Here is a 16,644-nt window from a genome sequence, read left to right as displayed (position 1 = left end):
GAGCAAGTCTCCATTTCCATGAAAATTTCGCAGGTCCCGTTAACCTCTCCATCGTAGGTAATCTCCACGTGTGCCGGTTTTTTTGCCATTTCTAAATAAAAACTAGAGTAATACCCCAAATAGATCCCCAAGAAATTTACCATTTGACAATTTTGTCTCCCACAAAATTTAACTAAGATTTCGACCCTGAGGTTCTCAGATATCCTCCAGATACGTCCCAAAAATCGTTTGATCCGGTTAAAGTGGTGATGTGTCAGGTTAACTGTAACATGTCACCTTTAGGACATTTTGGTCCCTATCCACGCTGGACAAAACGATGTCGTATTGGAACCGATGGGCAAAACGACATCGTTTCGGGGAGGACAAATTCGTCTCCATTTAGACAGAGAATGCAAATGGCGCCGTTTTCATGTGGGGGACCTATTTGCCTTATAATAATATCTTAGGGGACCTATTTGACCTATAATTTGTGATATTAAAAGAAGCTATATTTACTTCAACGCAAACCATAAAAACACATTGGCATTGGTCTGTTCATTTATCAAAATGGTAACATAAACCTGAGAACCCAAACATGTTAACCACACAAATATTTGGCTTCAATAGCAACACAAACCAAATCAAATCAAAAGAAAGTTTATTTTCTTCAACACAAACTAAACGAAACCATTAGAAAATAAACCTTAGAATGATTTCGTTTAGTTTATGTTGAAGAAAATAAACCTTCTTTTGACTTGATTTGGTTTGTGTTGCTATTGAAGCCAAATATTTGTGTGGTTAACATATTTGGATTTTCAGGTTTATGTTACCATTTTGATAAATGAATAGACCAATGTTAATGTGTTTTTAAGATTTGCGTTGAAGTAAATATATCTTATTTTAACATCACGAATTATAAGTCAAATAGGTCCCCTAAGATACTCTTATAAGGCAAATAAGTCCCCAACATGAAAATGGCGCCGTTTGCATTCTCTGTCTAAGTGGGGATGAATTTGTCCTTCCCAAAACGACTTCGTTTTGCCCCTGGTTCCAATACGACGTCGTTTTGTCCAGCGTGGATGGGACCAAAATGTCCTAAAAGTGACATGTCATAGTTAACCTGACACGTCACCACTTTAACCGGATCAAACGGTTTTAGGAACGTATCTGGGGGATATCTGAGAACTTCAGGGACGAAATCTTAGTTAAATTTTGTGGGGGACAAAACTGTCGGATGGTAAATTTTGTGGGGACCTATTTGGGGTATTACTCTAAAAACTAAATCCACGACGAATTAATACTTGTCCCGTTTGGTTGGAGTTTATTTTTCTCTTTTCAATTGTTATATATTAATTTTCTAACAATAAATAAATTATAAAATATTTTTTATAAAAATCATGATATAATATCATAATATTAATTTATCTTTTTTTATCACAGATCTAAATTTCATTTAAAAATTTACTATTACTGCATGCACAAGTTAAAATTTAAATTCCGAATAAATTGTTTATAAGACCAGTTTATCTCATATTATATAATTATATCAAACAAACCAAGTATAACTAGTCTTAAAATGTACATTAAATATACTTAATAATGCATCACCCTACTAGTTGAGACTTACTCTCTTGAATACGAGGTCGATTCGTTAGGTGATTGCATCAACAATGTCATTTATGAGGCCAGCCCCACCAAAAGAAATTCTCGGCTGCCATTGAGAGGAAGAAAATAAATAAATAAATGAAAAGAAAAGAAAAAGAGAAACATAAATAGAAAGGAAGAGAAGAAAAGAAGTAAGAGTTAGTTCTAGTGGTTGTTTGTCATATTGAGGAGAGTGGCTAAGTGGCAATAATGGAAATCAACGGTGAATTTTTGGAAGAAACCGTGAGAGAGTTGAGGCAATATTTCAGAAGTGGAAGCACAAGAAGTGTTACATGGAGGAAGAACCAGCTCACAGCTCTTCTTGATCTTGTTCACAAGAATGAAGATGCCATATCTGAATCTCTTTACCAAGATCTTGGGAAGCATCCTGTTGAAGCTTTCCGCGATGAGGTTAATTAATAAATTGATGAGTTTATTATCAAGTTTTACGGCTTATTTTTGCTATTTAAGTTTATAATCTCGCTATGTTACTAACAAGGATTCTAGTAGTAATTCTTGTTTATAAACATTGTTTAATGAAAGTGTCGTTGTGAATGTGTCTAATAAAAATGTCTTTTTTATGAACTTAGATCTTCAAAAGTTTCAATTTCACTTTAAAAAGTAAAGTGTGATCTCTCACCATTTATTTTATAAGTGGGGCTAAGAGTAAAAATGAAAGAGAAATCATTCAAGATAGAAGATCACACTTTATCCTCTAAAGTAAAAATTCAAAATTTAAAAAATCCAAATCCCTTTTTTATAATTGTGTTTAATGAAAGTATTTTTATAAATATATCTCTTAAATATATCTCTTTGTATATATATTTAAAATAATAAAATATAATAATTAATTACTGTTAGCAATAACTTAATAGATAATATATTAATATTTTATACTTTTTCTTAAGTTTAACGTTTTTTAGTTTGATAACTATTTAAAAACAAGAGGAAAAAAATATAAAAGACAGGTGGTTTTAGTCAAATGTTTTTTATATTTTTTGAAATTTTATATTAAAAAAAATCAATAAACGATTTTTATCGTAAAACAGTTCAATGAACCAATGTTGCAGGTATATAATTGAAATTAGTAATTAAAATCACTGAGAGTCTAAAACACTTAAAAATGTTTCTAAGTATTTTTATATATTCACTTTACAGCAGATAATGATTCGTTTGTGATTGCAGTAGTAGTTATGGATTCTTTCTGTTCCTTTATTTGTTTTAATTTCTATTGGTCATTGATTATTATTCCTTCTGTAGATTGGTGCGATTGGGAAATCAGCCACCTATTCCTTGAGCTGCGTTGAGAAATGGATGGCCCCTAAAAAGGCAGGTTCTTATTATATTTATTTGTTAATAATGCTATCTGAGTGCTATGCTAGCAAGCTCTATAATTTTATAAGATATTTTTTGTTTTTAAAATTTATTAAAAAATTTAAAATATTTTTAAGTTATTTTATTTTAATTGTTACTAAAATTTTTTATCTATATCAAATATATTTTACAATTAAATTTTTAAGAAGTTTAAGATTAATTTAGCATTAATATATGATAATTAAGAATTAATAATTAAATTTTGAGGTATTAATATTTGTGTGTGTTGGTTGGAGGTTGCAGAGTGATATACCTTTGCTTTTCTTCCCAGCAAAAGGAGAAGTATTGGCAGAACCACTAGGTGTGGTTCTCATATTTTCTTCTTGGAACTTCCCAATCAGTGAGTGTCAAAATTTCAGATTCTATCTAAATATGACTTGCCAGTTTTTAATCTAATATTGGCACCATGCATATTTTTTTTCTTCATTCGTTCTCTCTCTGTCTCTCCTGTTAGTTTTATTTTTAGGAATTAGCTAATAAATAGTATTTTTAAGGTCTAAAAAATTTATATTTTTATTCGATTTTTTTAAAGATTTTTTTTAAATAATTATCTTTTTTATTTTAGAAGTTTATTTAAATTGTGTTTGCTAATTTTGAGAATAAGGTAAGACACTGAGAATATGATAAAAAATAATAAAAAATAATATTTTTATATTTTATTTAATAATAAATTGAATATAAAATAAAATAAATAATAAAAAATTCAACTTATCTTTATTTTTTTCTTCACACAATTTAGAAAGAAAAATAGAATTATAAAAAATATAATTACAAAAAATTGATAGTGGCAATTAAAAAAGTAAAAAAATAAAGTGTGTCTTCGTCTATTATCTTTAAATTTTTTCTGACAAGAAATATATATACAAAATATATTAATTTGTGTTCCAAAATAATGTATATTTCATTTGTCAAATGTGATTTTGTATTTTTATATCTATGTCTAAATTAAATGTCATGTATTTGTAAATAAACGTAGATTTAGTAAAAAATATATTTTGACAAAAATATGCACTTAAAAAAATAATTATTTTTAAAAAAAGAGAGAGTATTATTTTCAAAATATGTTGTTAAGACACTTACAGTAAGACTCATTTAAAAATAAAAGGATTTAATTTTTTTTTTAAAATAATCTAAATTGATTTTTTTTTTTGTATATTTGATCTACTATTGTTAGTTTTCACTCACTTTTCGAATTAAAATGATAGATTATCGTTAGTGTTTATCATTTCTAATTTGTGTGTGTGAAGCGTGAACCGGAACAATTGGTAATTTATTGTTTCAAAAAACCAAAAAATAAAAAAATTAAAACCATAACCCTTCCTTTGTTTGCAAATTCTCTTGGCATGCATTTAGGGGATTTTTCACTACAATAAAATAAAATTTTTTATTATTTTTCAAAATACGATTTTTGAACTTTACTTTTTTAAATACGATTTTTTTGGACATTTGGCTAATTAAGAATTTAATATAAAAAATACGTTGCAAATACAGTTCTTAACCAACAAAAATTCGCTTATCAATTTAGAAAGGGTTGTCACAAAATTTAAAAATAAGATACTGGGAGTATGAATCTCAGGTCGTTTCCCAACGAGTTGACAAAAGAATGCTATTTTATTGATAAGAGATTTTTCAAGAATTTTTTTAAGAGTTAAGGAACAGAAAATTAAAGGATTGTGAATTAAAGCAATGTAAATAAAAAAGATTTATATATTCAGAATAAAAATGTCTCGACTGGGAGAATGATTAATTGGAAGTTCTATCATTGTTGGATTTTCTCAAATGTAGTATCAAGAGGTTGTTATTTTCATTTAGTTAACCCTTACTAAATAAAGGAAAGTCAAGTGATTAAGCTAACTCTTGTTCGCAAGTCCTAATCCTCTCCCTTGGGAAGGATTAGCGTCAGTAAATAGAGAATTAGCTAACAACTTCCAATTTAACTAATCACTTGAGCATTCCAACTCAAGGGTCTCCTCTTAATCAACCCCCAAGTCAAGTTGGAGAACTACTCCATTAACATGAATATGACTTTCACAGTATTAAGAGATGAATAAAAGGAAGACATGATAAATAATAACTGAAAATTAATTAAAGGTAAAAATGGTTCTTTGCATAAATAAATCCTAAAAATAATCCAATTGTAACTCTGAATAAGGATTAAGGATATGAAAGAGTAAGTAACAAGTAAAGAAACTAACTAGAATAATGAAGTCTTCAACGGAGTTAATAACTCTTCTCAATATCCAAAGCAAAAAGCAATAAAACTCTAAAAACCATGAATGTGAGGAAAATCTAGAGGAAGTAGTAGAATTCTCTCTAGATTCAAAACTCAAAACTAAAACTATGCGTAATGAGAATGTGTATTGAGTCTCTGCTGTTCCCTTGCTCTAGTCTGTGTTTCTGGGCCGAAATTGGGTTTAAAACCGGCCCGAAATTGCCCCCAACATTTTTCTGCAACTGCTGTACATCGCGCATGTCACGCGTGCGCGTCGTTTGGCGAAATTCCTTGTCACGCGTACGTGTCAGTCACGCGTACGCGCTTATCTTCTGCGCTAGGCACGCGCACGCGCGGTGCGCATCGCTATAGAATGCTCCAGATCACGCGCACGCGTCAGCTATGCGTGCGCGTCACGTCTCGCTGGCCAGCTTCATTGTTTCTTTGTGTTCCTTTCATTTTTGCAAGCTTCCTTTTCATTCTCCCAGCCATTCTTGCCCTATAAAGCCTGAAAACACTGAACACATAGATCACGGCATCGAACGGTATAGAGAGGGATTATTATCTAACAATTTAAGGGCTTAGGAAGCAGGTTTTCAATCATAGTATTAGATCAGGAAGGCAAATGTATAACATGCTAATTACATGGATAAATATGGGAAGAATCTAATAAAAACCACTCGATTGAGCACATGATAAACTGTAAAATAGCAGTTTATCAACCTCCCCACACTTACATATTAGCATGTTCTCATGCTAAGTTCAAAAAAATCAAAAAGAATGAGTAGGGACAATAAGACTCACGCAATGCAATGCAACCTATACATATGAATGAAACTATATGATGAAATGTCTAAGCCTACTTGGTTAAGAAAACAAACAAGTCCTCCAAGACAAACAAAAATCAAATTCCACTAATCCAAATCACACAATAAAAGACAAGTAAACTTGTGAGGAGATAGCTCATGAAAGCCGAAAATATAGAGTCAAGCTTGAACCCTCACTAGGAGCGTATATGCACTCTAGTCACTCAGGTGTATAGGGTAGTCCACTCTAGTCTCCTCCATTCATGCTTTCTAAAACTTTGTTCTTCATCTAACCAATCAACAAATATCTAATGCTCACATGCAAACATCACGAGGTCTTTCATAAAGTTGTAATGGGGCTTAGGTAAGAGTGACGGTACATGTATGGCCAAGTGAGCTAAAAATTGAATCCTTGATTATCCTGAATTCTCACCTAACACATACACACACATACTCCCTATGCTTCTAAAATCATGCCTAAATACCTATAATCTCACTTTGTATGTTGCACCTACTCATGTATTTAAATGTTCTTTTATTTCACCTCATATGCATTGATCTTTTTATTAAACTTATCATTGGCGTGCTTCCATTCCCCTAAAATTAAACCGAGACATAAATATAATTTTTTTTTGGGAGGGAGCATTATAACATCAATGCATTTGGTTTTCATAATTTCACATGAGTAGCATTCATACTTTTAATATTCATTAATTAAGCAATACACATCCTTATTAACCCAAGTCCCCATAGTTTCTCACACTTAATTGACACACAATCTCTATCTTAAGCTAACCAAAGATTCAATTGGGGTAATTACTTGTTTTTCCGCTTAAGGCTAGTGATGTGGTAGTATAAAGAACAAAGGGGATATATAGGCTCAAGGTGGCAAACAAGGGTAATTAGAATGGTAGGCCATTTAGGATAGTAAGTTAATAACAAATGATAGCCTCAATCATACATATGCATGCATACATTAAACAATGGACATATAGAGTGGAACAAACCATAGATTGCAATCATAAAGGAGAGAAAACACACAAGAATAAAAATAATGATCAAATAATGTAACCATACAATTAGGCTCAAAATCTTACTGGGTTGTGTGTTCTAACTCTAAACCATGTTCCAAATTACAGTCTTCAAACAAGTTTAACATAAAATTTTGGTTTGAATTAGTGAAATTTTCAAAAATAGGGTCTTTGAAAAGAACTTATTATTTTTCAACCAAGTAGAACATATATGCAAACACTTATTACTATGCAGTCTATCCTATCTAACAGAAGAAAAATAAAAAATAATCTACTGGTCTTGAGAAAGAAAGATTACCTCTGAAAGTCAGGTACTGACCGACCTCCCCATACTTAAAGCTTGGCACCGTCCTCGGTACCATCAGTCAGGAACAAAGGGGGGCTAGTAGCAGCATCTCCACAGTCGGGGTCGTCATGGCTCCCAGTGCTGGTAGCTAAAGTGGAGTCCGGAGTGTCTGGGTCTTTTTCAGGTGGGTGGTTTCCCACAATAAGCTCCTTGAGGTATGTAAATCGGCGCTTGTTACGGCACTCCCTGCGCTTTGCCTACTGGTCTAGCCGGTCCAACCTCTGAAGTATCCGAAGGAGCAGCTGATTTGTTGAAGGTGCTTGTGATGTGAAAGGAGAAGGGATATCTCTGGCCGGGTCTTCAATTCGGCTGGCGGTGATTGTTGGGTGTCTGATGTATTTTCCGTTTGGGACATACTGATCTTTTCGAGAAATCATGACTTTGGTGTCCCCAACTCTGTAGGAGACTCCGGCTGCGAAGACGAGATCTGAAACCAAAGCGGAAAAAGGTAGGTTGCCCGCAATCTGCACGTGTTCCATGACTTGCCGGATGTATCTTGGTAAATTGAGAGGCTGGTCTGTGAGGATGCACCAGATGAGAACGGCCATGTCCGCAGTGAAGGAGGACTCGTGAGTGCTCGGAAAGACATAGTGGGATATAATCTGTGCCCACACTCGAGCCTCCAAGGTAAGTGCTAAAGTCAATATGCCCTTAGGTCGGGATCGATGGTAACCATAGATCCATTTGCTGCCAGGTAGTGCTATAATTCTGAGAACGACTTTTCAGTCAAATTGGAATCTCTGGCGCTTGAAAGAGGCTTCTTGAAATGCATCCAATCCTTCTGGAGCAAGGGGAAGATCTAAAGCTCACTGAATGGCTCCTTCCGATATGGGGATTTACTTCTGATGGACATAGACAGACTGCAGGGTTGGCATGTGAAAATTGGAGTAGAATTCAACTACCCATGAGAGATTGACCTGCCGTGGCTGTTTCCGTAAGAAATCCCATTGTCTTCTGTCAATGCGGGGCTCTACCAAGTCAACAATGTTGATAGGGAGGATAAGAAGATGTTCATTGTTGTAGTTCCTTACAGGTAAAATGGGAAACATTTGCTCACAGTAGCGGTTAGTGAACCGCGCAGCGTCCCTTGCTGGAAAGACTTTCTCAGTTTCCTCAACCTTAATGATTCTCTTGACCCACTTTGTTGAAGGCTTGACTGATGTTAAGGGCGATTCTTCCGCCAATGCTCTTTTTGTTCCTCTCCTTGCTGGTGGTTTGGTAGTGGCTTTCTCTTTTTCCTTCTTGGTGGTCATCCTGAAAGAGAAAAAGAAAGGTACATGTAAGTCCAAAGGTTAGAGCAAAGAAGAGGACACGACAAGTAATAACCAATGCTCAGGTAAGGAAAATAGTGAACGAAAGGCATGGTCGCAATTTCATGAGATCAGTTCATCAATGAAAATATTGCAAGACATTGTAGGTAATGGATGCAAGATGTTTATTAGCAAGTCGGCAAAGGCATGAGTAGCATAGATCAAGCATCAATTATTAAAATGTATTATCACTCGTAACAAACTAACAATCATGTTTGTATTGACAATTATATTAAATTAATAAAATATGAAAAGGGTTTTGTGAAAAACAGGTATTAGAGTAAAAAGATAGAACAATTAAAATTACACAATACCATACGGGCTTTTTCACAAACACTTAGTATGCATGTTTAACATGATAGAGAAAGAATTAAATTGGAACATGCAAGCATCCAAAAAAATATTTAATATTAATTGTCAAACTACTCCATAATAATAATCACAAGCAATTAGAAGAAAGTAGTCACCCAATTAGATTTCTAACACCAAATAAAATAATGCAAAAGTAAATAATTAAGAGGAAAAATAGAGAGAAAATAGAAAGAAAAAACCTTGAGAAGAAGGTGATAAAGAGAGATGATGGAGAATGTGAGATTGAGAAAATATGAGAGAAGGGGGAAGAAGAAGAGAAGAGTAAAGAAAGATAAAGAATGGAAAAAGATGGGAGAATAAAGAAGAAAGAAAAGAAAGAAGAAAGAAGAAGAAAGAAAGTATGATTTAGAAAGATAAGATACGAAAAACAAGGCTGCACAGGATTCACTGAGGGGGTGACGCGTAGGTGTCGGTCACGCGTACGCGTGATTATGTTTGTGCTATTCGCGTGAAGGCATCGTGGCGCTTGCACAACCCTCTGTTCGTTTTGGGATATGTGCCAAAATGTCATATGATGCGTGCGCGTCAGGCGATTTTAATCCATATTATCGTCTCCAAAATAGTATATAGATCTCCAAACAGTATATAAGCTGCGTTTGGTTAGTGTATACCAAAGGACATAGACACTCAGACATAAATAAAAAAGACACAGACACAAAATACATGTATACATATTTTATGTTTGGAACATAAACACACAAGACACATAAATTATTAAAAAGGCTATAATATTCTCATCATCTACCTTTACCACCACCATTACTATTTATCAGACTCTTCATCAATCCAAAAAATAAATAACAAAATTTTTTAATAATTTTAACAATAAATTTAACTATCAGTGGCTGCAAGAACTCTATTTAATAATTAATTCAACAATTATTTTTTTAAGAAGAAAAATTAAAATAAATCAGAAAAAGAGTGGGCAAAGAGAAAAAGTAGGAGAGATGCGACAGTGGAGAGGCGACATGGGAGAAGTGAAAGTGGCAGACTCAAAGAGGAAGAAGAATAACGAATCTGGAGATAACGTGAAAAACAGATCTGAAGGCAACTATGCCAAAAGGCAACGCCGACGGTGATGAAATAGAAGCGAAGAACAAAGAAAAAGGAGAGAAGAAGGAGGGAAGGAAGAGAGGCAATGGTTGTTTGGTTGGAGAAAGGGAGGGGAAAGGTGAAGATGGTAGTTTGGGTATGAGGGAGAAAAGGAAGAAGAACTGATGTAGAGAGAGGGATAACGTAAAAAATGGAAGAAGAAGAAAGATCAGGGCAAAACTGAAAAAAAAAAAGAAAAAAATTGTGTCTGTGTCTAAAAATTTGTGTTCCACCCTTTGGTTTAGTACACAAATTTTGTGTATTTATATACTTGCGTGTCCTCCCGTGTCTACTAAAATTTCATATCTCAATAAACAAACAATGAACGTATACTACCATGTCTATGTTTCAGTGTCTATATCTCTCAAACCAAACGTTATTTAAGAGTACACAAAAATACATGAATAACAAGCATGACTTCTTCAAAGATTTTTTTAATTATAAATTAAAAAAACAAGCCATAATTAATAAGTGGCGCAGCGTTACAAAAGCAGGATCATAGATACTTGAGTTGTTCTTGCTGTCCTTAGTGATGGTCTTTGGAGTTGATGATGTCTTCTAAGTACTTGCAAGATCAGCACCCATGATCTTAAACTTTGGCTTCAAATTTTTCATCTTTTTACCCTTCATTTTGATTTGAATAAAAATAACTTTTTTCCTTCTCTTTTTTCGAATTGTTGCAGCAGTTCATAGTAATTTCAAAGAACTATTTTGTTTATATATTTTGATTATCATAACTTTAACACTTTTCTTTTAAACCAAATCAACGTTTTGATTTTGTTTGTGGTTTCATTATTTGACTTTTTCCTTCTATGCTTATTTGATGAAAGATTTTAGTACCAACAAAAAGTGAACTACCTTTAACTTTGATTTGCTTCACTCGGATCGGTAAATCTCCAGCAGCAGCAGCAACAAGCTTTGTTCTTTTTTTTTTTGGTCATACAAACAAGCACACTCACACACATCCCTAGTCATAAAATTTCTATCAAATTAAACTAATTTTTAGACTTTTAACCCAACTAAATGCATATATATTTGTCATCATCAATAATTATTATTTCTAAACTCAACAGACATCTATAGAGGCACTTAATGAGTTGAGGAGTGCTAGAAGACCAGCAACTTTTATAATTTATAGCCATCAAATAACTATAAATAATATTTTTAATGGTGTGAATACAATGATGTGGAATTACTCATTTTTCTTTTGTTGGTCCCTGGACTTTTCCTTAAAGATATCTAGTGAAAGTTTTAATTTTGTGGCATATATTCTTCAAGCAAGTGGTTATTAATTAGAGTATGCGTGAATGCAGTGCTGGCATTGGATCCATTAATCGGTGCCATAGCTGCTGGAAACGTTGTTGTAATAAAACCTTCAGAGCAAGCTCCAGCATGCTCTTCATTTCTTGCAAACACGATTCCTCGCTACTTGGACTCTAATGCTATCAGGGTCATTGAGGGAGGTGCAGCCGTTTCTCAACAACTTCTGCTACACAAATGGGACAAAATATTCTTCACTGGTACCTTATTCTTTTCGGCAACACTCAACTTGGTTTAATTATTACGTATTGAGATATTTAATCATGTATGTTGAGTAATCTAATGCCTTTTGCTTGGTGCTTTTCTTATATTAAATTGTGTCAATATATAAGATTGGCTAGCTGATAAAGTTCAAGAATGTTATTTGCACATCAAAATCAGTTACCATATATTTATATATAATTATATAATTTAACTTATTTTTAATATGTGTTTTATACTAATAGCTAATTTTAATGTATACCTAGCATAGTTAAATAAAATACTATATGCATATCAAAAATAGCCACAAAATCAACCATTATATATGTGTTTGGATTGATATTTGTTAATCTAGAGTTTTGAATAAATTTGATTTTATAAAATTGATTTTGAGTACAAATAAATTTGTGGCAACATAATTTATGTTTCACAATTCTATACAAAATTGATTTTAGTGGCCACCTAAGATAGTTGACTCATGTTTCGCTTTCGACGTATCCAGGAAGTCCACGGGTAGCAAGGTTTGTGATGTCGGCCGCAGCAAAGAACTTGACTCCGGTTACTTTAGAGCTGGGTGGAAAATGCCCAGCTATTCTTGATTCCCTGCCTAATCCTTCAGATTTTAAGGTACTTTCTTTCAACTCAATGTTATGCAAGATGTGTATATAGATTAACATGGCTTTTGTTTACGTTTTTTAATTTGTGGGAATGGCATCGATCAAGTTGGCGGTGAAAAGAATCGTAGGAGGGAAATGGGGACCTTGCAGCGGACAGGCATGCATTGGAATAGACTATGTGCTTGTTGAGGAGAAAGTCTCTTCTCATTTGGTAACTGCCATTTATTCTGAAATAACTTCTTATTGCATTTGATAAAATATAAGTTGAAATATAAAATATATATTTAAATTAAGTTAAATAAATATATTTATACACAAATATATAGACATTGATCTTTAATGTAAACAGTATTTTTGTTTTAAAACATTGTCTTTCGAAATCAATACAAGCAAAGTTTGTTAAAGTTCTAATTTAAATGAACGAAAATCTAATTTGGTTCTTGTCCATTTTTACAAAGGATAAAGCGATTTCTGTCTTAAAAAATAGACACTTTAATCTTCAATCTTTTTATTTTGGGACAATACGATTCTTTTATTAAAAAAATTGTTAAATAATAACAAAAATTAATTTTGTGTGAATTTTATTTGTATTTTGTGGGGGTTTTAATTTTTAAACCTCCCACACAAATCTTTTCAACAATATAATCAATTACTATCAGTGTTACTAACACTTTTTTCATCCTCATTATTATTATTCTTACCTCTAATTATGTAACCCCCACAAAATACAAATAAACTCAAGAGAATCGAAAATGTCCCCTTTTTTGGATAGAAATCGCTTTGTCCTTCATAGAAATGGACAAGGATTGAGTTGGGTATTTACTCTATTTAAATTAATATATATGAGTGATTATATTTCTAACCGTAGCAACAATAACAATGTTTTTGTTAAATTCTAGGTAGAACTGTTAAAGAAGATAATTAGAAGATTTTATGGGGACAACCCAATAGAGTCAAAGGTGATTTCCAGAATAGTAAACAAGCAGAACTTCACGAGACTCTGCAATCTTCTTAAAGATCCTCTTGTTGCAGCTTCCATTGTTCATGGTGGCTCGGTAGAAGAAAAACACCTGTAATAGCAGTCTCCTCCTCTGTTCCAATCTATGTAGTAGTTCCATGAATAGATTAGGTAAGTTGGTTCAATTCATTAGTTTCTTTCTACCTTTTCAGGTTCATTGAGCCCACAATCTTACTTGATCCTCCGTTAGATGCTGACGTAATGACTGAAGAAATTTTTGGTCCATTGCTTCCCATAATCACGGTGAGAACTAAGAGTAACTAAATTGCAGAGAAAAATATGACGAAACTGAAGAGAATATTATATCTCTGATACCATGTTAGAATTTCCGATAATAATTTATGATAATATCATATGGACAGGTGAATAAAATTGGGGAAAGTATCGAGTTTATCAATTCAAGGCCAAAACCGCTTGCCATTTATGCCTTCACCAAAGATGAGACTTTAAAGAGAAGGATTCTTACAGAAACTTCCTCAGGGAGTGTCACATTTAATGACACAATGGTTCAAGTAATTCTCTATCTTAATTTGCATTTTTTGGTTGGTAAAAACTCAAGTGGAGTCAGACTTCACGTAACTGAGAGCTGTTAGATAATTTGACTGATTTGACTAAATTTTCATCTAACGGCTCTCAAGTATCAACTTCACGTGAAGTCGACTGCACCTGAGTTTCCACCTTTCCGATTACGTAGTAGGATTCATTTCAATTTTAGGTCATGTGTGTGCACCTTAGTTTTTAAGTTTAAAATGGTGCTAATCGATCTCATAACTTTTTCTAAATTAAATGTTTAGACAAACTCATAAATGTATATATATTTAGTTATTTACATGTATGTGCAGTTTTTATGTGATACACTACCATTTGGAGGTGTTGGGCAAAGTGGTTTTGGAAGGTACCATGGGAAGTATTCTTTTGACACATTCAGCCATGAAAAAGCAGTAATGCATAGAAGCCTATGCCTTGAAATTGAGCCAAGATACCCTCCTTGGAGCAAATTCAAGCTAGAATTTCTCAGATTGGCATACAAACTTAACTATTTTGGACTATTACTCCACATCCTGGGTTTGAAAAGATACAAGTAGATCAAGTTGATTTCATGAGTACACAAGTGATATATGAAGTTATACTTAAGTGTAGTCGTACCAAATTGACATTCTTATTTGGGTATAATCAACTTATTTTTATAACCTACATTTGTGTGTTTGGACTACAGCCGGCAAACGGGTCGAAACTTGTCGGGTCGGCTCGCGTAACTCGCGAAAAAAAAAAGGCGAGTCAGGCTAAAAATTTGAGATCACTATAATAAAAAAGACAGTCTAACCTGCACCGCCTAATCGAGGGGTTTTGGCGGGTTTCGATGGAAGAGAGCAAGTTTTGCCCTTTAAGATGATAATTAAATTGAAATGTTATTTTTATATTTTTATTTGAAATATTTGTTTGTTTTACTTTAAGTTATAATTTAGTGTTTGGACTATATTTGATTGATTAGAAATTTCAACAATATTTGTTTTGTTTTGAACAATGTTAATTTTATTATTTTGTTTTTAAAAACTTAGTTGATGATTATACTTATTAGATATTTAAAATTATAAAAACTTTAGTATTTGTAAATTTAAAAATTATAATTTTTTTATGTCTTTAAAAATTACAAGTTTATTGAAATGTTTATGAAATTATATATTTTTTAATATTTAATAATTAAAAAAAAGAATTGGCGGACTTGACCTACTAACCCGTTAATCCATGGTTAGACAAAATAGATAAAAATTTAAGAACATTTCAATAAACAGAGTGGAGTGGACATGCTCTTTTGCCACCCTTAGTTTGGAGTAATGTTGTAATATTTATATTAACAAATCATTTATTTGCAAATCAGTTGATACAATTTACTGCTAAACCCTCTTCCACATCAATGGTGGAATCATAATAGGAAGTTAGAAATAAAATAAGATGCGTCTAAATTATATTTACTAATGGGTGCAAATTATAGTTACTGCGTGTGGAAATTGTTGATTCAAGGATGCAAAATATGGTAATGTTTTGTAAACATTTTGGCGAAAAATTCATGAAACAATTCTTGCTAATATAAAAGTATCTTAAATATAGGAACAATTAGTCATGAAACAATCTATAATAAGTTTTTTTCACAATTTCTATTTGGACAAAGTTCAGTTTAAATTCACAAAATATAAAACTATGCTCTACATGCATGGATTATTACAAAATAACTCAATATCATAGTACATAATAAATTATGCTTTGTTAAGAATAATGTCAGTGAGTTTTTTAACTAGTTATAACTGATTTATATCACAGTATGTAATGTCATTACTATCTATATCATTTACAACCCCAAAATATATGTAATGATTACTATTAATTGGGAGTAAAAATTAAAGTGAAACTAGCTCTTTTGGTAAACAACTAAATTCAAAATCAATGACACTCTTAGTGACTATAAAATATTGAGTTATGTTATGTCTACATTAAAATTAATCATCAAAATTAATCATCAGTATAAAATGTATGTTGAAATATAAATACACATTGAAAATAAATTAAATTACACGTGTATTTATACACAAATACATTAATAACTAATTTTAGTAGCTGATTTTAGTGTACAAATAACATTTTTAAAAATATTTTAGTCAAATTTATCAGTAAAGTAATTAAAATATCTACCTTATCTGTTCAAAAATATTTTTGTTGTTTTAACTAAATTAAATTATTAATACACCTTATATTTGGATACATGGATCTAATAATATATAAATATTCATAATTATTTCTTCACATTTTTTTACCATTGTATGAATTCCAATTGTGCCCTGATTGAATTTTAAAAATCTACTGTTTATTATCACTTCCAAAGTGTAAATTCTATACAAAAGCTAAGACGCAATATTTAAAAGGTAAACAAAAATCTCACAAACACAAAAAATTTGTCATTAAATTAGTTATTACATATTATATATATTTATACGTATTATTTCACATATTTTTCAATGAAAAATTATATTTGCATTACTCGTTGGCATACTATTAAATGTATACTTACATTTTATGGAATATACATAAAATTTTGGTGACTAATTTTTTTTATTCATGAAATATCGTTGAAAATGTGAATTAGCATTTACCACTATGCTCTTGTCTGTATTTTAATTTGTATTCTCCTTCCAATTACAGTGTGTTTTAATTTTAGTTTAGATTACAACGAAGCCGTATTTTTGTATTTACCTTCCAAGTCAAGAAAGAAGCTAAGGTGGAATCTTGAGTGTTAATCACGAAGTTCTGTATCTATCATAAAGCTAAC

General features: G+C 32.0%; 1 protein-coding gene across 1 annotated transcript; it reads left to right on the top strand.

The window, feature by feature from the left end:
• Window positions 1-1,729: 1,729 nt before the first annotated feature.
• On the top strand, window positions 1,730-14,799 carry LOC107478472 (aldehyde dehydrogenase family 3 member F1). Its single transcript, XM_016098635.3, has 10 exons — window positions 1,730-2,034; window positions 2,884-2,952; window positions 3,241-3,337; window positions 11,480-11,686; window positions 12,190-12,314; window positions 12,411-12,515; window positions 13,204-13,376; window positions 13,475-13,565; window positions 13,685-13,834; window positions 14,165-14,799. The coding sequence occupies exons 1-10, from the start codon at window positions 1,834-1,836 to the stop codon at window positions 14,405-14,407; spliced, it is 1,461 nt and encodes a 486-aa protein (XP_015954121.1). The 5' UTR covers window positions 1,730-1,833; the 3' UTR covers window positions 14,408-14,799.
• The last annotated feature ends 1,845 nt before the right edge of the window (window positions 14,800-16,644 follow it).

This window comes from Arachis duranensis, chromosome 1, assembly GCF_000817695.3.
Source record: "Arachis duranensis cultivar V14167 chromosome 1, aradu.V14167.gnm2.J7QH, whole genome shotgun sequence".
In the NCBI taxonomy this organism is placed as follows: Eukaryota; Viridiplantae; Streptophyta; class Magnoliopsida; order Fabales; family Fabaceae; genus Arachis; species Arachis duranensis.
This window is presented reverse-complemented; position numbering and strand designations above follow the sequence as displayed.

Coding starts and splice junctions, on each gene's coding strand:
- LOC107478472 (XM_016098635.3), top strand. CDS start 1,834: ATGGAAATCAACGGTGAATTTTTGGAAGAAACCGTGAGAGAGTTGAGG. Junction 2,953..3,240: donor AATGGATGGCCCCTAAAAAG/GCAGGTTCTTAT, acceptor TGGAGGTTGCAG/AGTGATATACCTTTGCTTTT. Junction 3,338..11,479: donor TTCTTGGAACTTCCCAATCA/GTGAGTGTCAAA, acceptor GCGTGAATGCAG/TGCTGGCATTGGATCCATTA.